Source organism: Falco punctatus (genome assembly GCF_963210335.1).
Source record: "Falco punctatus genome assembly, chromosome: Z".
NCBI lineage: Eukaryota > Metazoa > Chordata > Aves > Falconiformes > Falconidae > Falco > Falco punctatus.
The window spans coordinates 19,758,817-19,784,966 of NC_137586.1; the positions used below are offsets into that span (position 1 = coordinate 19,758,817).

The 26,150-nt window shown below is 44.8% G+C and overlaps 2 protein-coding genes across 13 annotated transcripts in view; both read right to left on the bottom strand.

Annotated features, from left to right (window-relative positions):
• Positions 1 to 3,417, bottom strand: part of PLPP1 (phospholipid phosphatase 1) — a 67,924-nt gene extending 64,507 nt beyond the window's left edge. Inside the window, exon 1 of one of the 2 annotated variants that reach the window (XM_080373115.1) lies at positions 3,048 to 3,417. In XM_080373115.1, the coding sequence (XP_080229241.1) occupies positions 3,048 to 3,105 (58 nt within the window). In that variant the 5' untranslated portion in view covers positions 3,106 to 3,417. The remainder of the gene's footprint in view (positions 1 to 3,047) is intronic. The other variant, XM_080373116.1, reaches the window with a different exon arrangement.
• A 1,599-nt stretch (positions 3,418 to 5,016) lies between these two features.
• SLC38A9 (solute carrier family 38 member 9) overlaps positions 5,017 to 26,150 on the bottom strand; it is a 78,825-nt gene continuing 57,691 nt past the window's right edge. For all 11 annotated transcript variants that reach the window (XM_080373110.1, XM_080373106.1, XM_080373109.1 and 8 more), the window contains one exon: positions 5,017 to 26,108. In XM_080373110.1, the coding sequence (XP_080229236.1) occupies positions 25,943 to 26,108 (166 nt within the window). In that variant the 3' untranslated portion in view covers positions 5,017 to 25,942. The remainder of the gene's footprint in view (positions 26,109 to 26,150) is intronic.

Genomic DNA, 26,150 nt, shown 5'->3' on the forward strand with positions numbered 1-26,150 from the left:
GGGGAAAGTGTGAGAGTTCAAATAAAAGTCCACAATCAACACAAGCTATTCTTGCAGCTAAAAAATTAAAACAGATTCCCCCTTTAGACACACGGGCTTAAGACCTATTTTATTCTAAGGGCTGGTCTCAGTCACATGGGAGCAAGGGAGAAAAAGATGAGAATTTGGTCTGATATCCCATACCTTCCCCATTCCTACACTTTGGTATTTATGCCACAGCTAGAGTTTCACTGTGCTGGGTTTGCTTGGCAGTGCTTTGGTAGCAGGGAGGGCTGTAGGTGTGGCTTCTGTGAGATGCTGCTAGAAGCTTCCTCTACATCAAACAGAGCCCACTCCAAGACAGAGCTGCCACTGGCCAAGGCCAAGCCCATCAGCGACTGTGGTAGAGCCTCTGGGGATATGGGGTAACATATTTAAGAAGCAGAAAAAGAAAATGCACACAACAAATTGCAGCAGAAGAGAGAAGTGGAATACAGGAGAGCAACATCTCTGCAGGAACCAAGGTCAGTGCAGAAGGAGAAGATTCCTGTGCAGCCTGTGGTGAAGACCATAGTGAGGCAGGCTGTCCCCCTGCAGCCCACGGAGGTCCAAAGGGGAGCAGATATCCACCTGCAGCCCGTGGAGGACCCCACACCAGGGCAAGTGGATGCCCAAAGGAGGCTGTGACCTGTGGGAAGCCCATGCTGGAGCAGGCTCCTGGCAGGACCCTTAGAGAGAGAAGCCAACACTGGAGCAGGTTTGCTGGCAGGACTTGCAGTCCCACTGGGGACCCACATTGGAGCAGCCTGTTCCTGAAGGACTGCAGCCCGTGGGAGGGACCCACGCTGGGGGGGTTCATGGAGAACTATCTCCCATGAGAGGGACCCCATGCTAAGGCCAGGGAAGAGTGCAAGGAGGATGCAGCAGAGACTTGTGCAAACTGACTGCAAACCCCATTTCCCCATCCCCCTGCAGTGCTCAGGGGAGGAGGCAGAGAAATGAGGAGTAAGGTTGAGCCCGGGAAGAAGAGAGGGGAGGGGGGAAGGTGTTAAGATGTGGGTTTAGTTCTCATTATTCTACTCCGATTTGATTAGTAATAAATTAAACTCATTTCCCCAAGTAAAGTCTGTTTTGTGCATGATGGCAGTTGGTGAATGATCTCAACCCATGAGCCTTTCATAGTATCTTCTCCCCCCATCCAGCTGAAGAAGGGAGTGACAGAGCAGCTTGGTGGGCACCTGGCCTACAGCCAGGGCCAAACCACCACAAACCTGTAACTCAATGTGTTTAAAGCTGCAGGTGTCAAGCAACTTCATGGCCTGCATTTTTCCCTCTACTAGTAGGAAGTAAACAAGCCCAAGGGTAAATAAAGTCAGTCAACCCTCCAGCACACTGAAGCATCAGATCAGGGCACCAGTGAACCAAATGCTGCACGGGGACAGCGGGAAGGTGTGTAAATTTGTATTATACTGGATGGAGGATAAGGTCAAGAATACCTCTCAGGTAGTAACCTGGGGCAGGAGCATGGAGAAACCCTCATTCTTTTAGCTGGACAAACTCCAAGTCATATGCCTCCTGTAGTCTTAATTTTAATACATTTTGGTTTTCCTTCATTACTCAAGAATACGCCCATAGGCTTCGAACGGACCAAAGTACATGCATAGTGCAAAACTTCTGCCTGATTATATAGATTTTTAGTGACAGTGATCAGGACAGACAAAATTGCTTCACTGGCCATAAAGACAGCATGGAAGTTTAAGCCTTGCTACAGCACAGCTTTGTAAAACTTCTGATCTGAATAGAAATTGCTCCTACTACATGGATCCGCTATCATTCCCCAAAAGCTCTCCCATACAACATTTATTCAGAGCAATGCACCGGTCACCACAATTTTGTTCTTTAATGCCATTTAGCTAGAGGTACCAATGCCATCTGAGGCATCTAGCAAGGTAACACGTGGCCCATTAGAGAACACGGTCATGCTGATGCTGTGCCGGATACATCTTCAGCCAAGAGGGACTTCACGAGCCAGACCTGTTTGACTGACCACCACCCACTCAACGTGACAAGAAAATTCCTTAAATTTAGTACTGCTCTCACTCGACCATGAAGCACAACTAACGCTTCCCGAGACTGACCCAGTAAGTACACCTTCAGATCGATCCTGAAGACACTTGCCAGGGTCTCAACACGCAGAAGCCACAGCTCTTTGCAGAGCGAAGCTTCCCCTCCACTGGTGGGTAACTAACAGTGCTACCCGCCCTTCACCGGTGTGAGGGTGAAGGTCCTTACGTGACGGGACATATTTACAGCAAGCCGGCAGGCCACCATGCAGATTCAAGAGAGCCAGAGAGTGAAAGGGCAGGAAGAAGCGCTGGGGAGGTGCCACGGCGCGGGCGGCCCGGGCGAGGGGCGTGCAGCGCTGCGGCCACCGCGCCGGCCCCACGCGTGTCCCTCGCTGCCGCGCCCCCAGCCTCAACCCACGGCACGGGTCCCGTGTCACCGAGACCCCGCACGACCCAAACCGCATCTGTCCGCCAGCGCACAGCGGGACCAGGCCAGCCTCCCTCCTTCCAGGGCAGCCACCGAAGGCAACCAACGCGCCCCAGGCCGCGGGCACCTGCCGTCCCCTCCCAGCGCAGGCTCCCGCCGCAGCCGGCAGAAGAGGTTGTGGAAGGCACAGCCGGGGCGTCGGGGAGCAAAGGAAGCTCCACACGCCGGCGGGCCAGCGGCAGCAGCTCCCTCCCTCCCCGCCGGACCCTTCCCCTCCCGGCCCGCGGCCCCGGAGAGCGGGCGGGGGCCGGCAGTGACCAGATTCCTCCGGGCGAGGGGCGGGAGCGCGGTGGCGAAGAGAAGGGGGGAGGCGGGAGGGGGCGAGGGGCGGCAGGCAGCGGTGGAAGCGGCAGGCAGGCACAGCCAAGAGCGGGCTGGAGAACGACCCGTGCCGGGGCGATGCCCGGCGCCGCAGGGAGGGCGGCCCAGCATGCGTTGAGCCCGGTGCCGTGCGGGGAGGTGAGCGCGGCGCCTCAGGAACGGCCCCTCGCCCCCTCCCCAGCCCGCCGACCTACCCAGCACCACGCAGACCACGTCCAGCGCCACGAAGGGCAGCCGCGTCCTGTCAAACATGCTGGCAGCGCCGGGCGCCCGGCGTCAGGCGTGGCGGCGCCTCCTGGCGCGGCGCGGTGACAGCCCCGGCCCGAGGGGCGGGAGCGGGGGCGGCAGGGAGGGGCTCAGCCGCGGCACAGCCAGGCGCTCCAAGGAGACGGCGCCCGCGAACCCGGCACCGCTGCTGCAGCCGGCACCGCTGCAACCCGCACTGCGCTACTGCCGCGGTCGCGGCGCCCACCGGGGCTTTAAGGCGCGCGGGGGGCGGGAGCGCGGGGCGGGGCGGGAGCGCGGGGGCGGGGCGGGCCCACGGCGGAGCCTCCAGCCGCCCCTCCCGCCACCGCGACGCCCCACAGGCGACCGCCCTCCGACGCCACGCGCGGACCGCCCAATGGCAGCGCGGCCCCGCCCCCACGGTTGCCCGCCCCGCCCCCGGCGAGAGCGGCGCCGCGCCGCGAGCCGACCGTCGGCCCTACAGGGCGCGCCCCGCCCCTCACCCGCCCGCCTGAGGCGGGGGCGGCCTGCGGCGCAGGTGCCCCAGTCCCCCGTGGTCGCGGCGGGGCCAGCGCCGCCTGAGGCAGTGCCTTGGCCCCGGCTCTGCCTGCCCGGCCCCGTCCTGAGGCGCTGCGGGCGCGGAGGTGGCCTGCGCGGCTCCCCGGGGGGCTGCCGCGGTGACGAACACCCGAAAGGGGCGGCGGCGGCCCGCCCCGGCGGACACGGAAACCCCAGCCGCCGCAGCGCCCCTGGCTGCCCGCGGCAGAGCTGGGGGGGTCCTCTGCTGCGAACAAGGAGCCCTGTTGATTTTTATTTATTTATTTATTTTTTCCTTAAGCAAAGACCTGTTTCACCTCTGGAAAGCGCGCTGGGAAATTGCGGGAGAGCTGAGAAGCTGAGCTTCAGCCCGACCCGCCACAATCTGTTTTCTGGCTTGTTAAAGCTCTTATTTGGAAAGGAAATGGTGACTAGCACGCACACGCGCACACACACACACAAGATGTTTTACGCATAACCCCGTTTTGCCGTTAACGGCCCCCACTGGGCCGACAGCGCCCCCGGGCACGAACGCATTGCTCGCGCCGCCGCGCGGCTCTGCGGCGGTCTCTCGTGCCCCGCGCACAGCCCCGCGCACAGCCCCGCCGAGCACGGCGGCCTGAAGGCCGAGCGACGGGTCTTTGCAGATCGACGGGGAAACAAGTTCCCGAGGTGGCGATGCCTCGCTAAACGCGCGCTGCCTTCAGTTCCGCCGCGCCGCGGGCACGCAGGGGGCCTGCAGCAGTCCCGCCGGTAACCTGCCAACAGCCCTACCCAGCAGCCTAGACGGGGGCTCACGATTTCATCTCAACGCCTAAGCAGCGTCCCAGCTACAAGTCAAAATGGGCAGTTCTAGGGATTAAAACTACCCTTGAATGAGGAAAGTGCAGTGTAATTTACAAGGCGCATTTTCCCGTGCGAGTATTCTGGGATGGTCTTATGGAGGTGGAAACTCCAGCGTTGTCTGAAAATGCAGAAAGTAATGGAACAAGCTGGCGAGGAAGAAAACCGGGCTTATCTTTATGAGAGCTGCTGCTGAAAGAAGTGTGCAATCTGATCTGCTCTTCACAAAGCGGGGGATTGTTCACAAGGTCTTACATCAGGGGTAGATAACATCCCCAAAATTGCAAGATAGTTAGAAAAAAACCCCAGAAGACAAACAATGCAGACATTCCATGCACAATTGCCGTAATTGCTTTCTTCAACCCGAAAGCATCACGTTCATCTTGTTCAGGCTAAGCAGCAAACAGCTCTCCTGATCCACACCCTTACGCAGTAAATTAGAGACCAAAGAGATTGCGGTAATTTAAATTGATCTCTTCCCAGAAGAATGCAAGCAAGATAGTGATTGCACTTAAAAACACCTGGAAATGGGTCTGCAGCAGCACAGCATTCACCAAGGAGAGAAATTAATCACACTTTATTGTCTTGCAGTTTCTACATCTTTGTTTCACCCTTGAGACATAGCCTGCCTGAGGGCAAGAGGCATCTGCAATCTTCTGCCAGAATTCAGGAAAGCAAGCAATCACCCGGTTGTCTCCAGACCTTTCATTGCACAAGGGACATGAGCCTCCCTGTTGCAACCCTGTTCCCACCACTGGGCTTGCTATGTCTTGGAAACCCCCAGCTGAGCACAGTTTGAGGGATTAAGTTGGCGCTGCTTTGTTCTAAGCTCTCAGAAGGCTTTCCTGGGCCTTCATATGCAGACAAGCATTAACCACTGAAGCATGCCAACCCAAGCACTTTCAACCTGAAATACTACTCAGATTAGCAAAGCCCTACGTACTCGAGGGTTGTGTTAGTACAAGTACTACATCTTCAGATACGTTGTTGTTTTGCTCAAAAGGATGTTTTGGTGCAAAACTGAAGAGAGGGGGGAAAAAAAACCCCAACCCTGCATGCTGAAGCACCTTTAACAAATAATAAAGTATCTGTGGCAGCAACAACTTCCAGGGTAGCCTAAATAGCAAACTGATGGTGCTTGACGAGAGAGCCTCTGGAGCTGTACATTCCAAAGGGGATGGAAGGTGTTTGCTTATAAACACAAAGAGAAATCACGTTCAGCATCAGCTAGGGGTTTGGTATTGGTTTTTAGTGTACAACACATATATCAGAGCCTCTGAATTTAATTTTCTCCTTGTACTGTAAGAGATTTGTAGTATCATCTCACTCTGTGGCATTTTTCCTGTCTAGGTTTTGCCTGGTGTATCTGTCCCTCACAGCAAGGTGCTTAGATGTCCACCATTCTTAGCCACCATAGTGATCCAGTGATGTCAAGTCAGATAGCAGGGTCTATGCTAAAGAACATCTTTAAACTGGAACCTGACTACCATAAAGGCAATATAAGCTCCTAGGTTATACTTTAACCCTTCATTAAATTTAAGTTTTTAAATAGTCTAATATTACTCTCTGGAGTTTTGATGCTCCTAAATACCTTCCTCTCTCACCTACTCTCTCATTTGGTATGGTTATTTGTTTTCTTTTTTTTTATTTTATCTGTTTGTTTAATTGAGAGCAGTGAGCAGCAGAGAACGCCAACAGCAAGTTAAGGCCTTGTTTGTGTCTTTGTTTTCTTCTGGTTCTTCTAGAAATCGGTTTATCTTCACTGTTTTGCCCATCCTCCTCAGAAGTTTTGTGTGTACTAGGATTAAACTCTCAGGAAGTTCCTCATCAGTCTGTAGTGGTAACTTGTACAGTAATTAATTATTACTGACCCAACAGGACTCTTAACTGCAATTAACATTCATATACATCAGCAGCTTCAGTGAGTGATGGGAGTTTCCTAGTCTTGTTCCTCTGTAGCTTGACCTGGGCTGGGAGTCGATGGCTCTGAATGAGCCTTTACCGTTCAGGAAAGGGATGAAAGGGTCACAGTGGATAGCTCTGGGAAGCCATCCTCGGGGTGCTCAGTGGAGGGGTCGTCATGCCGACCACAGCGCTGGGAATGCTATTAGGAAAGACAGGGAGAGCGAGAACGATCCATCAATGTCATTACAACACGTTCCTGAATGCTGGCAATCCCTCATCAAAATGGGTAAGTACAAGCAGAGAAACCTCAAAGGCAGGGAAAAAGGATTTCAGAACTTGCGTACGACAGCTTCAGTGCAAGAGAAACAGAAGCAGAACAGGATTTTCCAACACGGATAGAAAATCTTGGGAGAGGAAAAGGCACAGTACAGATCTATAAAATCATGAAATGTGTGAAGGTTAAACGTGTAACAAGTATTTACTACTTGTATCAGATAAGAACTAGGGAGAACCTATATAAGGTGTCAGACAACAGGACTCCTTTACATGAGAATATTGTGGAATTTATTGCCTCAGGGTGCTGCTGCAGGGTGGGTGCAAAATTTCAAAGAAGCCAAAAGGCACTAGGTAAATTCATAGAGGATAGGGCCACTTCAACAGTTTTTAACAGTTTTAAATAAATAGCTCAGATAATAGCTCAGCCTCATATCTCTTCTTTTGTTTGGTCTGGCCCTTTAGTTGTTTTCTCCCCTATATCTCATGTTTGTTTTATTTTTTAATAAGGGAGCAGTAAGCACTAAGGAATATTTATATTTCTAATAAAAAAAGCATGAGGAGTTTCCTGTCTTCTGTCCTTTAATTCTTTTCCCTTCAAATACAGTTGATACCTGTTTGGGTATTTCACCCCCACATCTCTACTGAACTGTGTTGTCCATTCACCAAAAGCTCTCAGGCTTATTTGAGATTGTCATCTATGATGCTCCACTCCTTCACTCCTGGACAAATTCAGATCCATGAAGGGTTCTGCTCCTCCAGTTTTAGGTCAAAGTTACAAAAGCATTTCCTCAAGTGCAATGAGACCTGTTCCAGTAGAAAAGACAGGCTATTTCTGAAGATTAGCCACAGAAAAAAAGGATCAAGCAAACATCACCAGACAACATGGTAACATAAATGTAATATTCATGCTCATGTAATGAACAAAAATGCATTAAAACCCAAGTATATAGCTTTGTTTACATATATTTAATAGCATGTATTGTACAGCCTCAGAAGATTATATGCTATATTATAGAAAAAACACTTAAGGCTATGTCTACACAAGTTAGTTAAAGTGGGGCCAGCACACACGAAACAGGTACTGGCACATGATTGTCCGTACTATTTATGTGTTAGCTCATAAATGGTGCTGTTCAGAACTGACTAGCGCAGGCCAGGGAGCATTCCCCATGGCAATTTTGCATGCAGCCATGCTATTTTGACAGGAAGCAAATGCAGCTGTGTGGCCATCAGCTGTGCTCTACCAGTTGGCCTTAAGGCTAAGAAACTGTCCCTGCTTGTTCTTTATTGGATTTTATGATTTGTTTCAATTACAGATATTGCTCTGAAGCAATAATAGATTCTGAAAGAAAGAATGTCTCAAGGGCACTCACAAAATGTTCATGGCTGAGTAAAACCTTTATTAAAAAAAGTCTTATGATTATTGCAAGTTGAAGTGATTTAGAGGTGTCCAGGGGTCTGCAGGATTTGTGTCCTCTGGCTTTGGATTTCCCCTCTTTGATTTCTTCCCTTCTTGGTCATGCCTTCCAGTCAAACCAGCTCGGAAAACAGAGGTAACTGGCAGCAGGAGCAATCTCCAGAGATGAACTTCAACAGAGTAAACCAGCTGCACAATGAACAATTTACCAAGGATGTATTGAAGGTACCCAGTTTTGCTCCATCACACACCTAATGCAGTAACTCAGCCTCCTGTGCCTGGTTCCGTGTATGTTTGGAGATCCACATATCCACTTGAACAGATAGAAGATAAGCTTGAAGGCAAATCTGTGTCATTGCACTTCTTCCACGTACATCTCCATGTGCCTCACTGGCTGATCAAAGCTGTGCATCCAGAGTGCAGCAGCTAAGGTGTCTACTCCTGCTGCTTGTCCCTGCCTGGCCACAACAGTCCCATCCCTGACACTGCTTCAAACAGGCAGAAATCCAAAGTGAAACCACGGCAAGGCAGCAGCTGCCAGTCAGTCCTGTGCCACTTCAGGATGGCTTGGATACCAGAAGTACCACTAGAAGTACAGCATGGGAGCAGACAGAAGCAGAGAGACCTGGCAAGAAGTAGATCTGAGTATTTTTTTTCTGGCCCAATACTTATGCTCCTCCTAGGTGGGTGAACCACCTGACTGCTGCCCCTTCCGTTCCACATGTCCTGCTCATTTATGATGACAACTCTTCAGAAAAGCAATAGTCCCTTACTATGTACATTTCCTAACATGGTGAGTTGAACTTCCAGATGTTACTGTAATATTCATAAAGTCATATTAATCCAAAAGTACACTCTGAAGCTAAGGCCAAGCTAATATGGCTATGGAAATATGTCTGTAGCAGGTTTTTTGCAACATTTTTAGAAATGGTATTATGCTGTTACAATTGTCAATGTTTCTTTTCTTTGAGCTCCACAAATTTGTGATTATTCTTTTCCAGTGCCACAGATCCAAAGGAATTTATTCACAAGATTATAGCAGTCATTTGTTGTTTTTGTAAAACATTATAAATATATTGGATAAAATTCAGTCTTGGACACATCTCCCGGCACTGATATAATGCAGTTAAAATAGCCTAGCAGATAAATAATTGCAACTGCAAAAACAAATTATGAGGGGGCTCTGAAAGTGAGTGTCACCAAACCCTCAAGCTGGCAGAATCAAGTAAGGCAAAAAGAAATCCACCTCAGTATTGACTGCAGAGCACATTTATTTCTTGCACCTCTGAATTATTCTTTGCAGAGCATGATCAGGGTCACTTCCTGCTCAAAACAAAATTAAGGGTACAGGAGAATAAATCAATAGATAATTGCAACATTAATTATTATTTCCTTTTCAAATAATTATGTGATGACTGGGGTCTTAATACAATCATTATCTAATGAAAGCTTTTGCCTCTCTGTCTTCTATAAAATAATATTTGACTCCTTGATCAGAAGAACCATAGCTGGAGCTGCTCTAATATACAGAATGTTCAGCTACTGAAATCACTTCCTTTGAGTTTGCACCCTACATGCTGAGCAGGAAACATGGGATTTCACTTTGCTGTCTTGTCCCTTTACATGGATTCACCCTGGTGCCAACAGCAGATTCAGTGCCTTGAGACACAAGTCAGTGGCTCCTGTCATCTACTGCCAGAGCACAGAATGTCCAGATTATAATTACACCCTGACCGCTTGGTATTTACTTTTATTACACTAATACTGAAAGGCCTCAGTAAGACTGGAGCCAACTGTGCTATATGCTGTACACACTCACAGCCATTGCTTCAAAGACCTCACAGAGCCAGGCGAAAGAAAAAAGTATTTTCCATAGCAGCAAAGAGAACCTTAATTTTGATGCTGTTCTCCTTGAGGCATTAATGCTGATAGAGATGAGGAATAAACCTGTCCCATATGAGTCAACTGTGCAGATGAAAGCATAAAAATATCTTCTTATCTCCTGTTTTATCTTTCCCTTCCACGTTACTGCTTCTTTCCCAACTAGAAAAATAACAATAAAAATAAGAGTGAAGTCAGCACTGGGCAGGGATGTTGTAGTGTCTGGAGCACCATAAGCAGTGAAAGCAGGCAGGAGTCTCGCTTGATGTGCTCTGGCTCCTGTAGTCAGAGCGAGCACTTGGCAGAGGAGAGGAGAAGGATTATATCTGTCAGAATAACTTTTATGGGACCCAACTCTTCCAGGGACTGTTTAAAATCCACATAATGCTTCTGAGTGTTAATGCTTGCATTGGGACGTTTGCATTAGCAGATAAACGTGCAAAAACACATTTCCAGACATCTGCCTAGTGACTGCATATCTGAGCAGTTTGCTGAAACTTGGTCCAAGGTCCATGAGGTCCTTGGGCTCCTGAAATGACTTCCAAGGTTTGTAATAAATTATGCTGCTGAAGTGTACCGCAGTTAGGCAATTCTCACATGATAGAAACAATGTGTGGTGCACTGCACTAAAACCACTCCATGTTATTTTAATGTTCCAGCCTTTGAAAGCATTCAGAAGCGAACACAAACATACTGAAGAAATTAATACCTACATATGTTGTGAAAAAAAGAGTAAAATTTGGGATGATGCCTCCAAATTATCACCCTCCCAGCAGAAGACTAGTGGCTAACATAATGCTGATCTTTGCTGTGCTTTGTATTAGCCAGAAGTGAGGAAGAAGAACGTAGTGGCTATGGTATGAACACTCACTGCCCCAGATTTCCAGGAAGCCCCGGCTGAATTGCTTATGTCCCTCCAGCTAGGTCCATACTTTTTTTAGCCATGTCAGATAGGTGAGGACTTGAATGTGCAATGTCCTAAGGCTAACTGGTGGTGTCTGGGAGGGAGGGGGCTGTTTTCAGGCACAGAAGGCATTGCAGTGTTGTTGAGTTCCCTTCCTGGTGCACACACCGGCTTGTAGGCTTGCGTCACAGTGTGAGCTAACAAACAGGTGGTGTGGGCTTTCAGGAAGCTCGGGCTTGCATGGGAACACACACCGTGTGCCCTGTTCATTCCCTTCTGCCAGGTGGGGAAGATAGCACTGCTGTGCTCCAGGTAGATACTGTGAAGATAAATGTCACAGAAATGACAAGGGACTCAGATACTGCTGTCATGGGTATAGATTCAGGGCACTGATTTAGTTTGTTCCTTTTTCTAATGTTATTACTATTATTATTGCAAAATTGACAAGTAACAATCATTGTCAAGCTTAGACAGAGTTCTTGTTTAGCCATACTTGGAATGAGCACAGCTGCTAGCTTTCAGATGCAAACCTGCATTATTTCAGATAAGATCCAGTGAGGTACCAGTTCATCAACATCTGCAATAAAAAGCTGGGATGGTTCCTCCTACAAACAGTGTCTTACAGAACACACACAAACGATGCAGATCCATGCAAGTATAAAAAGCCAGCATGACAGCTACCTTGTGTACTGTTGGTTTGAGGGAAACAAATACAAGAGCAGAGCACCGTAACCATAGAATCCTTGCACAAATCAATAGGGCAAAATCCGGTCAATGTACTTTGTATGACTGAAGCAATTAAGAGGCATAAAAAGGCCACATAGTTGCTACAAATAGGCAAATGGGGAGTTTCCCACCCCAGTCTAAGCAGTTGGCAGAGGATACGTGCTGCAGCCATTTATCATGAACCTGATCTTTATTTTGCTTAAGAGCCTATGAAGCATGTGATAAATTAACTTATATTACAGCAGCCATAGCAGGCTGGCAGAGGTACCCAGGACTGAACATGTTTTTTGTGGCTAAGTTACCTGCAGTCTTAAAAAAAATTGTAACTGTGGATCAGTACAGTTAACACATACATTCAGACTGGTGTTTCACCACCGTGTTTCTCTGCTTCCAGAATAAAAGCTAAGAGGAAAGCTATAAGCAGAGGTGGGAGGGGACATAGTAGAGGCAGATAAAGGCAGGTCTATAAAACATGTCAGACCCTGTTAAAAAATGACATGTGCATGATGCAATGCGATTTTAATATTTTATCTTGCTATGTTCACAGTATGGTTTGTTTTCTATCAAGTAATTTGTACTACCCTTGTTTAAAACAAATTAAGTACTTTTATAAAATGAAAAAAAACCCCAAACCAACCAAAACCCCAAACCAGACCTGTTTAAAAATCAGGCATCAACTCTATATAGTAAAGAATCCACTTTATCACATTCAAAGACAACAGAGAGAAATGGTTTTGTAAGGCTGGTGATGAGGAAGGCCTCTGAGAGAGACTAGCTTTTGCTGTAAGTCTGCTCCGTGTGTGTTAGGCAAAAAAAGGGGGAACTCAGCTTCCCAAATCTCCCATCTCCCAGCTGACTGCTTTTACTGCTGGACAGTACATACGGGCAGGACATAACCCGTCTGCTTCCTGACTGTGTTTCCAGGGACAGTTAGGTGTGCTCTGGCTATTCTTGCTCAACCAGGATCAGCAGGTGACAAAGACAGCGGAAACCCGGTTTTTTGCATCCCCCTTACTCTTGCCTGTGAGGAAGGCTCTGAGCACTCCTGACTCCAAGGATGACTGTACACGCCTGCAGGGTTGGGTCACAAGCATTGTGAATACTTCTAAGCACTGATATCTAAAAAGCCTGTTAGGCATCAAAGACTTTGTTAATCAGACTCAGGATGTACACTGTCACAGAGACATCAGTTTTCAGCCCCAGCCTTTCCTAAGTGCGTTTCTTTAATCTTACTCATTTTTGCTGAGACTTGTTTGCTAAAATGCTCAATCCAACACATCTAATTGTTTGCAGGATGGGAAGTTTCCCTTTCCTCTGCAGCCTGCTTCTAGCACAACAATGCTGTTGATTTTTCTTGCACTTTGATATTTCAGAATACACCTGTATTTAAATGCGTCATAAAAAAGTGTGTGTGCATACTTGTATTTATCAGATTAAATAAAACTATTTTAATTGTAATTCAGTTCAGCGCTAGATTTTAGTGTAAGAAGTAGAAGAAAAGCCAAGGTGTTGTAGACAAACCATAACATTTGTTAGAGGGAGGGAGGTTCTGCCATCAGTGCTGCTCAGAGCAGTACCCGGATCCTAGGCCTGCAGAGACAAGGTGCAGCGCTGGAAACAGAGACAACTGTCAGCAAGAGGAGAATGGAAGCAAAGGAAATGCAGAGGCATCCCATGGCATGTTTAGTTACTGCAGAGTGCAGGTGTGATTTTATCAGCATTAGTCATTTTGAACTAGAATGGGGAAGGAATACCGTATGCAGGTGGTGTGAAAGAGTAAGAAGCAGGGGAGCCTCATCTAAAACATCAGAGAAGTCAGTGCAGGCAACAGCTGGGGTGAAAGACTGAGTGGCTTTAACAAAGGAGGAAATTGGTGTCAGTTACAAAAGTGTTTAAATAATATTTCACAATGGAATAAAAGTGGATTGCATTCTGGGTTTTTTGGAAGCAGGATGAAAGATGACAGAGATGGATTACAGTATTCCAATATGAAGATCCTGGATAAACTAACTCAGCATTGGTCCTTCAGGCTTTCTCAAACAACGTGACAGGCTATCTAGCATAAAAACATGCTGAGAAACGTTCAAATTCCAGAAACACAGTGACTCATGAATTTCCAAAACAGTGTTATAACAAGTTGCTGTCCAAATTTCCTGCTGTACTGTATGTAATGCATATTCAGTGGTGCTGCTGGCACACTTCCCTCTGACTCAGTATAGAACCACTGCCCCAATTCAGAGTTAGGTGACCACTGTGCTGCTGGAGCTTCTGTTGTTACAAACAGATGTAAAACAAATGTCCCAGTTCCTTAGTCATCAGTATCCTCTTACAGATGGCAGAATCTAATTCATCTCTGACCTGAGGACCATGTATAAAGATGGGCAACTACCTTCTACAGTTCTGTGCCCTTCCAGTTACAACAATTTTCAGCTGGATTAACATTTAGCTCTGGGGAGCTGGCCTCCCCAGCTAAAGGGAGAGAACAGGAGGCTGGAAGGAAGCATTACTCTATACATGTTTTCTCTTTCTTTCAGTGCCTAATGCAATGATACTACATCTTAATGCTACATGACCCTTCCTGTGGATCCTCCTTGCACTGTGTGTTTGATGACCTCTTAGAGGCATGGGAAACCAGGGGGGGAGGTGAGGAGGAAGGTAAAGTGGAGAGAATTACAAGTACCAGCCTTAGCTATACAGACATAAAGGGATTCACTGATGCCAGGGAGCAAGACAACTTGCCTACTCCACCAGCCCTGGAGTAATGCTCCAGGGGGATTTCTCTCAGTTCTCCTCTTTTTCCTGTCCAGGGTCTAACTGCTAAAGAGAGGCATTTCAGCCTTCAGGAAATCTTGACCTGCCTATGTACATGTTCACTGCAGCTTGTAAATGAACCAGATTAAAGGGTAATAATAAAGAATTAGCATCATTGAGCATAGACTGAAATGATCACATCCAAATCCGCTGAAATTGCAAAAAGTAAGAAATCAGATTGCAATAAAAAATTTGGGGCCTTCTCTACTCATTAGATGCCTCACAAATATAAAGAAAGAATAGGAAAGCCTCTTTTCTTTCTGTTTGTTTGGTGGGTTTTTTTTCCTTTCCTTTTAGTACTCTGGTGGTTTCCTTGAACAAAAGACATCACATGGCTTTACATGCCTTCCTAGTAAAACTTCTGCCCTCGGTACATATGACTGTTTCATACCATGTGGAAATCTGGAAATAAGAAATCGTATCCTAAAGGCAATTTAATTGAATTGATAGTCTGGCTTGAAGGAGTCAAGCTCGAATTTTTCCCAGAGCACATTACTTGTCTGCTGAACTAGAATGAATTTTTCAAAGGTTAGGTGTTGCCTAATGTGTGCTGGAAAACCACCTTTGTAGGTTTGCAGTGAGGCAAGATGGTATTTGAATCTGCTGGAATGCTTTACATATTCATATCGCCTGAAGGTTGGAAACTCTTTATCACCAGCAGAGTAGCACAGATGACAGTAAAGATACAGTTCAGGCAAAGGAAAATGAGATGAAAGCAGTTCTTGAGACTCACATTTTCTTCAAAACACTGTTTTTGAATGCCAAGTCCAGATGTCTTTTGTGGAGATGTACTAATTTGCAGAGTATGTTGTACTGGATCGCAGGGACAGCTCAGTTAAGTACAGCTTGATCCCTGAATGGACTTTAGCATTAAATATGGAAAACACAACAGCTTTTCTTGGCTATAATGACAGGAGTGACATGCCATGTCCCTGCAGCTCAGACTGAGGTGAATTTACTCCCTACAGCATTTCATTCTCTACAGCATTCTTGCTGGCTAGATTGCAATTAATTTTTTAGCAGTTATAGTTTCTACAAATTTTACTCTTGGGGCTATAACTCGCCCTCCAAGAACCTATCCTGAATGGCAGGTAACAAAAATTAGACACAGTAAAGGAGAGCAACCTAAAGCTGGTATCTTTTTTTAACTCACTGCTAAGAAGTCCAGGTGAACCGTATTATAACATGTTTTACTCCCATCTCAAATAATCCACACAGACCTCTTGTAATTCTCTGGTTTTTGCAATGACCTTTCTACCACACCACTCTTAAAATTTTGTTGCAAAATTGGACAAGGCTAAGTCAAGAACAGAGGTACCCAAAGATGACGGAAGGACATGGGTGGATTTTATACTAATCCTGAATTTCTGGTTCTGCAGCTGACAGGATTCATAAACTTTACTGATGTCCGGAGATCTCCAAGTGTGTGCAGCCACATACCTGAAAACACAATAGCTAGAAAAATTATTGTTACATCCTTGGAAAACATGGCTTTTCTTCACCATTACAATTAATTTCTGTAACTGCAAGACGCAAGCCTAAGATTGCAGTTGGCAACACAGCAAATAATTAGGGATGCTCCACCTTGTGGGGTATATTAATGAGTCATATTAAATAAGAATATTCGTGTACTCCATTACATATTAAAAAAAACCCAAACAACCAAACAGCAAAACAGAGAACAATGCAACATGCACACAGCTGGGGAAGGAAGAGAAAGAAAACCTGTTGAATAACTAATGCTATGAAAAGCAGTAAAACCTTTGCCAGAGACCTTGTAGATTTTCACACAGGTTTACAATTGTGTTTGATCCTCCTTCTTCAGCTTCTCATGGGACCATTGTCTAGCTTTGTCATTCTTTATTATGAGACTGACATCAGTCAGCTGGTTTGTAGCCAGCTGCACTAATAACAAACTGGCAGGGAGATCAGAAACTACTGGAACTATTTGGTCATCGTGAAACTGAAAAAGGAGGACTACTCCAAAACTCTTGAAGGCAGAAAGACACACTCTTAAACGCCATTTCCATGATAGCTGTTTCAAAGCAGAAAAAGTCTACAAAGTTCAGATTGTTTCAGTTTATTTGATGCTATGTTGGCATTAAGAGATGTGAGGAGGGCCAGGCCAGAAATCTATCTCCTCCAAGAGGGATTAATTTAATATTAGAAAACAAAAATGTATATTGTCAAGGACCCAAACCTTTAAAAGCAAAGAAATAATTTATTAAGGAGAATGACTTATTCTATCGCATTGCCTACAGCTTTCTAAGTAACATGCTCGATTTGTCTCAAGGTTTCTAATATAGAATATTACGAGACTGCATAGGCTTTTGCATCAGCTACACAAGCACAGTGTGCGATGGATTTGCATGTTTGGCTGTCCCACTCGCACAGTTTTTTTAGAGAAATTCAGCTCTCCTGTGCCAAGGTCACTCACTCACAGCTTTATAGTTCTCACCTGGCTCCACAGGAGTGTATAGTGACTGGCTGACTGCTTTTGAATATCTGGCTGAAGTGAGAGCTTGACAAAGCTTGGGATTATCCATCCTATTAATACCCTTGTGAGTGGTAAGAAGATGGAAACAATGACACAGTGCTTTTCTCTGTGCACCTCTAGGTTTCTGGGTGGAACTGCACATGTCCTAAGGTAGCTTTTGCCATTGCCTGCCATTTTTCTGTTAATTTCCTATTATTTCTTCTACAGCTTTGGTGTGATCAGTAAGGCATAATTTTACCCCCTTTAAAAGTTCCTGAAGTAAGAACAGCACAGCAGTCCGCAGAGGTACACCAAGTGTAGCAACCATGGTGTATTTGCCAGCTGGAGGGCACCCCTCTCAGGTGTGAATGGCTGGAAGCTGGGTATAGCCTGGAGCAGCTGTGGCTATGTGTACCTGTGTTATACCAGCGCATCTGCCACTCACTACTCCCTCACCTTTACAGCCAGTGGGAAGTACACCTCTTGAATCCACTTGGGCCTTCATGTCCAACACGCGACATGAGATCAGAATCCTTAGAGCTAGAACCGTTACGTTTTATTGATCACTGAGAGCCAGGCTGTCAAGCTGAGTGCCATCACACACTCATCCTCTTGGTGGACTGGATATCAAGGTGGCTGCTCTGCTCACAACCCAGCATGGGCAAACTTAATGACAAAGGGGTGTAATGCGTATTTCAGGGGTTCAAGCAATGACCGATAGATGCACGTTATTTGTGTGCCAGGCATACCCAGTGGTGCCTTCTCTAAACAGGTCAGCAACAGAATGTGAGTACTTAGGCCTCTACATGCCCAAAAGAGATTCCTTCTACTTGAGTTGCACAGGTCAATGACTCCTTTGAAGGGATAGCTGATGGGCCACACAACTATTTATTTATCTGCTGAAGAAGAAATCCCATTAGGAGTGGCAGAACAGGGACAGTTGGTAGTTTGGTTAAGCAAAAATGGGGGTTAGTTGCTCTAAAAAGCAGTGCAATACAACCTACGAGTGGTGGGGATGATGGAGAAGCACATGGCAGAAAACTTGAGCTCTGAGGCTTCCGTGACTTTATATATACCCTGGCGTAACATTTTAAAATCAATGTGGTCAAAAAAGTTCACAGCTCCTCTCCAGCTGTCTGCTGGCTTGAGGTTTGTGGCTGTAGTGAGTAAGGAGGGCAGTGAACTGCATGGAAATTCATACAGCACTTAGAAATACTCCACAGAGAAATGCTGCTGACAAATAACAGGCAAAGAACAAGTACACAGGGGACCAACAATGCAACTACACACAAATCCCAGAGTGCTTGGAAATTTTTGCCCAAGGAGTCAAAAGAAAGCAAGATCCACCCTGGGATGAAACAGCCAGCTAAGGGTACTTCAAAGGTATTCGGATTTTTCCTGTATGAGTTATCACTGCACATACACACACACAAAAAAAAAAAAAGATTGTGCTTCCTAGCTATAGTCTGTGTTTTACTTTGGTACTCACCATTTCAGTGAGTTTTTTTAAAGGTAAATCTGTAATATCACACTCAGCAATATAGCATGCAAACTGTGATGCAGATCTGACCGATGCATCTGAGTAACAGCTGCTGAAGTATACCCAGTTTCTTGCGTGGAAAGCTGAGTCCCACTGTTTCTGATGGAATCTTCCCCAACTGCCAAAGTCTTTTCACAAGTAATTTCTCCAAGACCTGAATCAGTGCCCACTGAAAGCAAAGGGAAAGATTCCTTATTGATGGCAACTGTCCCAAGTAAGCCAGAGGTCTAGGCTACCCTTGCCAGAAAATTTTGTTTATGTGCATTTTCATGACTTTTAAAGCTTCTCTTTTTGTAGTTGTCTTTCTTATAGATTGTACTTTTCGGTGAACTTTTTCCCAGACACCTCACATACTGGATAAAGCAGGGTTGATGTGTTTCTGTCCCTGATTCAACATAGAAGATCACGTTATCAGATTAAGAGACCTGCTTTAGGCAGGGTGCACTGGGAAGCATATGCAATGTTAAAACATTCTGCTGTCCGATGGCCCGATTTTCCCTGTATAAACACATGGGATGAAGATAAAAGACTCAGTCATGTGCTAAAGAAAACGGTGTGGTGCTCTCACAATAAAACCATAGAAGCCAGGTTTTTAACAAGTTTACCCAATGGTTGAAGTTTACGTGCAGTTTGGCCTCCGAGGTACGTATAGACATTCCAGTGCAGATGGGAATTGAGGGCAGATTTCACTGTGGAAATAACTGGGACAGCCTTGCAAGCTCTCAGGGAAAGCATGGGAGCCTGTGATCACATACATACTCCTCTGATGCCACTAAATGGAAATTTATTACCAAGGTGTAAATCAGGTGAACAAACCTCTCCGAAAGGGGCTCATTGGGGACCCAGCTATCTATGAAAACAGGGAAGGAAAGAAAAACCATGCGCCTCTAGGTAAGAGTATATTTCTGGAGGAGCTCTAGCCCATCATTTATTGCACTTGCTATGATGGGGTAGCTGTCTGCCTGCGGAAAGTAAGTGCTGTCTGTGGTATAAACAAGTGCACTCAGAGTGCAAAGGCTGTCATATTTTGTTGAACTAAACTTGTTTTCTGCTGTTGGAGTAGGAACAGGAACTGTGTATGCAGTTGCAACTCACTGTTTTCACAGACTAATATTGGTTTAGGCCAGACTTCAGTTAGTTTAAAAAAATCCATCCCTACCCCTACCCAGCATTAAGAACAGCAAATTTTGTTACGCTTTCGATACCCCAACTAATTATTCACAGAACAAATCACAGCTAGCTGGAGTTTGGCTGTCAGAGGTTAACCCTAACTTCTGACTCCTTTGACATACACAAATATATCAAGAGGAGAGACAAGGTGACACTTGAACTTGAATTGCCACTACAAAAATTGCTAGGGAGTTGGTGGCACCATAAAGAAATGTGAAGTGATTTCAAGGGCTTAATAAATCTAGTCTCAGGAAGAAGGCAGCAGTTTCCCAGGCAAGAGTAAACTGCTCACAGTAACTTTCACAGAGGCAGGATATAATCTTTTGTGCATTGTCAGCCTGGCTGCGTCCTAAACAGCAGCTGTATTTCCATAACAAAGGACTTTAGTTATGCAAATCATCCCTTTCAAGCCAAAGGACTGCAGACAGGATAGGTGAGATCTAGCCTTCCCTTAGTAAAGGGTGTTGCACTTCTACAGAAGAAAAGATGCCAAGTGAACGTGACCACCTCCAAATCCCAAACCCACAGAGCCAGCACAAAGCATCGGTGGGAATCATCTTCGCTGCCTCTACCACCCTGTACCAGCCCAGATCCCTTGAACTCCTACGCTGGAAAGTGAAGGGATGTCCCCGAGTTTGCTCGCAGTAACTCAGTATCCCGACCTGGGCTCTTATTACACACCCGGATGCAAAAAAGCGGTATTTACTGAGGAGATAAGTAAAAAAAAAAAGCAGCTTCGATGCAAAACAGCCTCCCCTCTCCTCCCACAACTGGCCTGTAATTTGAAAGCCCCGCGGTAATTTTGTAATTCAATCTCCTTTTGCTCTAAGAGATTAAGCCAGCTGGGCAGTGGGGACAATGTCTCTGTTCGGTGTGGCATTTAATATCTAGCCTGGAACTCAATGTGTAGGCATTTCTCCTCCCCACATACTGCAGCTGAATGACTTTGCTGTGTTGATTTGAAATGACCTGACTAATCTCAACTTCCTCTAGCAGTTTAATGAAATGTCAGAAGTTAACAAGGTCCACAGAACTGAAGAAAGACCATTCAAACAATGATGAAAAGAAACACATGGACAGCAGTTTTTAAACAGTCTGTGGGCTATTGGAGATAATTCAATGAGCTTTAGCCAAGCTGCAACATAAACATACTCAGAAAGGACCAAAAAATGTTTTACATAAAGCCGCAGTTTTTACCTGGGATGTTTAACCTACTTCAGGATTACAAAAAGAAGGTATACAGGAAAAGCCAAAATGAGGTAAAATGGGGGGTGGAGGTGGTGTGGGTGGAAAGAAACCCTTTCTGTCCCACTCAGATCAGTTGGTGTTTGGAAATGCAAAGTTCAGTAGCACTGGTTCCACCATCTGAAATTACAAGAGAGAGAGGTAGAGAGGGTCTGGCAAATTGAGTCCTGTTCCTTTCCAAGAAAAGTTCAATGGTGTTCTAGCTGCGGAAGAAATTAAATATGCTGATCATGACTTCAACCTCACAGAACACCAACTCAGAGGGAAAAGCTTACACTGTACTCCCCCATCAAGCATGGTACAATGAGCTAAAACAAACGTATCAGTGCTTTCCATATTATTAATATTTTACTTCCTAATAGGAAGTTACTGAGAGCTCTGCTACAATAGCATTTTCATTACTGAAGACAGCCCCCAAATTTCATGAGCTGCCCATGGAAATGAATTTCTGCTTCCCGTCAAAGACAAGAGGGGCACTTTTGCTGGTACAGCCTCTCCCAGCTATTACCAAACACTAATCCTTTTCACATTATTATTTTTCCTCAGGTGCCTTCATATCCATTATAATCATGTCAGATGTTTAAGTGCAGTTGTCCTCTGGAGTAAAACATCTTGAAAGGCAAAAATACGCCTTCTGGAGGCTACCATATGTCTCACCTTCCTTATCACTGTTTTGCTGCAGAGCACAGCCATTGCAGCATCAGCCTGGATGCATGTATGCAGGAGTCTCTGGGACTTCCCAGAACGCAGACTATCTAGCAAAGATGCAAGAGTCTCAGTTGCTCTGGGAAGTCTCTCCTTCCCACAGCAGCTCCAGCATTCAGTTACACTGTTGTGTTGCTGCCTCTCAGCTTTCCATTGTGCCACGCTGGAAAGACATCCACCCTCAACGTGGGGGCACAACGGAGTTTTAAGCAACATCAGGGCTGACTGCACATTCTTGCACGCTAATTTTGCCCTAAGGTCAGCACTCAAAGTTACGAGATGCCAGCTCGGAGCAATGATAGGGAACCAACGGCTCTTGCAACCTTCACACCCTCAAGATCCCTAAGGAAAAGAAGTTGCATGATCATGTAATCAAAGGCCAAGGGTTGTGTAGAAACCTGGTGGAGAAGGGGGCAGTTTGGAGGCTGAGGAGGCAAACTGTCAATCTAACAACCCATTCAGATATTTTTTGTACATGGAGCTTGAAAGGATGAACTTTTAAGAAAAAAGTAAATGTTACATAAAATGTCCTCCCTGAGCCTGTTGGTTTTTAATGCAGCATTTGAATCCTGAACGCTCATTTTTGCTGTGCAGATAATCTGAGCTGCAGGATTTAATACATTATTAATCCAGACAGAACAAGAAAAATGTATTTGTAGGAACAAATGCAGCTGTGAGTGACTGGAAGAGCAAGGGGAAACAGAGCTAATACGCACAGGACAGATTATGAAGGCAGCTAGAACCTGAAACGAAGAATCTAGGTCATGATAATATTAAGAAACTGGAACAGATGAGGCTAGGCCATTACACAGAAGGCAATGAGGTTAGTACAAGCCTGGATATGGAGATCATTCTTTCTCGTCACGGCTGAAGGCAGACATAAAAGCCCCTTCATCCATCCTTGCCCTTAGAAATTACAACTACTTCTGTTCATCACAAAGCCCCCACTGAAAAAACTACTGCGTTGGTCTCCCTGCTCAGACTGTCTGTGATCACCCACAGACATGTCCACAGCTTCACCACACAGGCATCTCCACAACTGCTCACGGAGCTTCCTGGGAATTTCCCTGGCTACCGATTGCTTTGGCAATTTTTAAAGGTCATGCTGGGTTAATGCCTTATAGATCTTGAGATCTGGATTTTGGCTTGATGGTATTAGCAGATATGATTACAGCTGCTTGAGCCTCATGCAATGAAAACTTCAACTTGCATCACTGAGTTACTTCATAATATGGAGGGCTGGATTTTCAGAGTGCAATGAGGTAGGGATGGTGCCAAACAAAGCCTGGTACTATTATGAAGAAAACCTTAGATTCCTACTCAATGCCCAGAGCTAACAGTATTTCACCTCACAGCTTACTTCAGAAAAGCTCAAATGTCAGAATTCTGTATTTCCAGCAGAAATTACTTTTCTTCTATGAGAAGGTAATAAATTACATTTCAAAATACACCATTGGGTCCATATATTACTTTTTCTGCTCCACTAAATCACATGATGATTTGCTGGAACAGAGAACATAAGGAATTGGAATTAGCTGGCCATCACTGCAGGGTCACATGAGCAAGTAAGATGAAGTGTGCATTTGTGGAGAACTGCATTATGCGCTTGCATGAAAAGAGACACTGCAATCTACTTCTGGTCTTTTAGCCCACTTAAGTTGCCATTAAATTTAAAAACATTACTTAACTTAGGATGTTGACAAAGAAAAGAAACTCTAAAAATGCCATTCTACTTACACAGTCCTAACTTGCTTCTAACACTTGCGAATATCTCAACTGCATATAGTAAAATAAAAAAATACTTTCTCATAAGAAAACGTACTCCAGGTGATGAGTATAATGAAATATTTGTTATCACTTTAATGCTACTTATCAATTTATAATTCAAATCAAAGTTGTTAAAGGCCTGTATAAATAAACAGTGCAGCAAGAACCTATCTCTGCAACCTGGAGCTAAAACAGGCTTTTAGAAAGGTACTGAATAATTTCCTTCTAAATATTGTCAAATCATTGTACACTGCACAACTGGAAAACAGACAAGCGGACAGAAGATGCAATTAACTTCACCATTAACTGTGTCTTACTTGGGAATTGCTGCTGAATTACTAGATCCTAACAGGATTTAATTCTGCTGAAATCAATGGGCCTTCTACTATCTGCTTCAATGGCAAAGATTTAACTTATGAAGTCACTCAGACGGAACATGGAGGGACATAACCAAATTGAAGTACCTGCGCTCATCAGGGTTTGGACCTAAATTAAGCACTGAATTTATAGCAAATAAGCACAAGAGCTTAACATGAATAAGCCAGTGATGCTTGAAATCCTGCATCTTTCATTCTTCCTTTTTGGTGTTTAAGCACTTCTCATCTGTATCAAATAACTGTGGAAAGTTTAGCAACATGCTACGGCTGTGGAACTGTAAATATGTAAATTTGTTGGAAAGATGAGGAAGTTTGTTGGAAAGTAAAAAAACCCCAACCTCTTTTAAGTGGTGACATGCGCTGCTGAGAATGTCGAGGGAATGCTGCCATGAAGTTACATGCAGTGATGACTACCTAGACATCCAAGGAAGTATTTATGGGAGAGGTCAGACCCAGTCCCTAAAAAGCAGATGCGTTGGCCACTGCTAATGATGTCAGCACCGCAAGACAGGCTCACTGTCAGGCAGTGGAAAGGGTGGGCAGATACACCCTAGGGAGTAAGGAAACCAAGCAGTGGAAGACAAGAGTATACACAGGGAAAATGACCAGGATGGGGAAAACACTTCTCTCTAATACAGAACAGATGATGGATGTATTCTCCAATTATGATTTAAAGGCACAAAAAGTTTCACAAGAAAAAAAAAATATATCTGAAATAATTGTCCTATTCTGCAGATAATATTGCAAATCCATATGATCTTGTAATTCATACAAATCAAAGGACATTTATGCAGTTTAAGGAGCCTAACTCAAACAAACAGATCTACATCATTACTACAAAAAATCACATAATTTCCCAGAGAAGCATGGTAACAATCTAGGTTACGTTTTTCATTGCCTTTCTGATGACAAAATGAACTCTTACCCTGCAATGTAATTATCTTTCCCACTCAACTCCTACTTCACAAATATTGCATCACTCCAACTATTTTCCTCTTTTACTGTGGAATTCAGCATTGCTCAGAATCCTCTTTCTATTATTCTACAGATGTTGATTATGTTAATACACTGAAATTCTGTACGAAGAGGAGTTTTTACTCTCTCCAACCACAAAAGATGACATTCCACTAGTGTCTGGCAACTTAATTATTGCATGTTTTGGGTTAAGGCTCAGACTCAGAGATGGTAAGTCAAGGAAGGTGTCTGTGTGCTTACACATGTACACCCTCTTAGTTAGTAAACAAGAAGTTAAAAAAACCAAACCAAACCAAAACCACAACTCAACCGTTCCCAGATTTTTCCAGCTTCTGTTAGGAATTACTTAAATTATTTGATTTAGTCAACAATTCTGAAGAGTGCTAGCTTTGTCTCTCTGCTCACAGCCAAAATGGCTAGAGTAATATAGTGGAAAAGCACACTGAGGACCACTAGAGTAAGACCCTAACAGGGAGGGAGCAAGCCTGTGATGAACACTGTGTTCAATGTGAATCTATAAAACCACATGCAACCCCTGACAAGACAACTTCACAGGACATAATAGCTCAGTTAACAGAGTTGAAGTGAGGTCAAGCCTGGATTTTCAATTTTAATTGTCTCGATCTAATTTTTTTTATCCTTCTGACTTTTTTCATTGTAAGATCACAACTTGTGTACATATTGGTTCTCAATAGAACACTGCAATATGAGTTTATTGTTTCTTTTAATTGGGATTTTGTAGAGGAAAACCACTGCCAAAACAATTTCATAGTATATTCAAAATTAAAAATGCATTTTACCCCAAATGACTATAAATTAACCTAAACAACAAAAAAAGACAATAATTTCTTAATTTTCCAAACAAAACAGAAAAATAACTGCAACAAAAGAGTCAAACAAACTGAACAATTCTGTGAAAGCGTATTTGTTAATAAAGGTAAGGACAGTTCCTTTGGAGGAAAGAGGAGTTCTACGGCCTGAGGCTGAAAGTTGTGTGTTTTGAGAAGTGTGCTGTAAAAAATGAGAATACATGAGTTTCATTAATTTTTGATATACATTCAACAAAACCAGGAGAACTACCTCACTCAAATCTGAACCATTTCACTTTGCATAATCGTTTTTTTTTAGAGGAGCAAGACAGGTTTTCTGTCAAGCACCTGAAAGATGTGTTTTAAATTTGTTTCAAAGGTGCATCTTTTCTCAAGATCACATGGAGGACTGTTCATTCTCATGCATGACGGTGTTGCTCAAGGCTGTGGCCAAATGTCACAGTACCATTTGTCACAGCCACAGGGAGAAGGGGGAGTTTTCACAATAGAAATTGTGCAATCAGATTCGCCAGTCCAAGGAGGATTATAAAGATGTGAATGATCAATGCTGGCCACGTCAGCTGCCCAGCACGATGCAGGGAGATCATGTAGATGAGGGACGGATACACGAATACAAAGGCCAGACCACATGTTGCTCCAGAGTATCTGAGGAAAGGCAGGGAGAGGGGAAGAAGAAAAGAAAAAAAT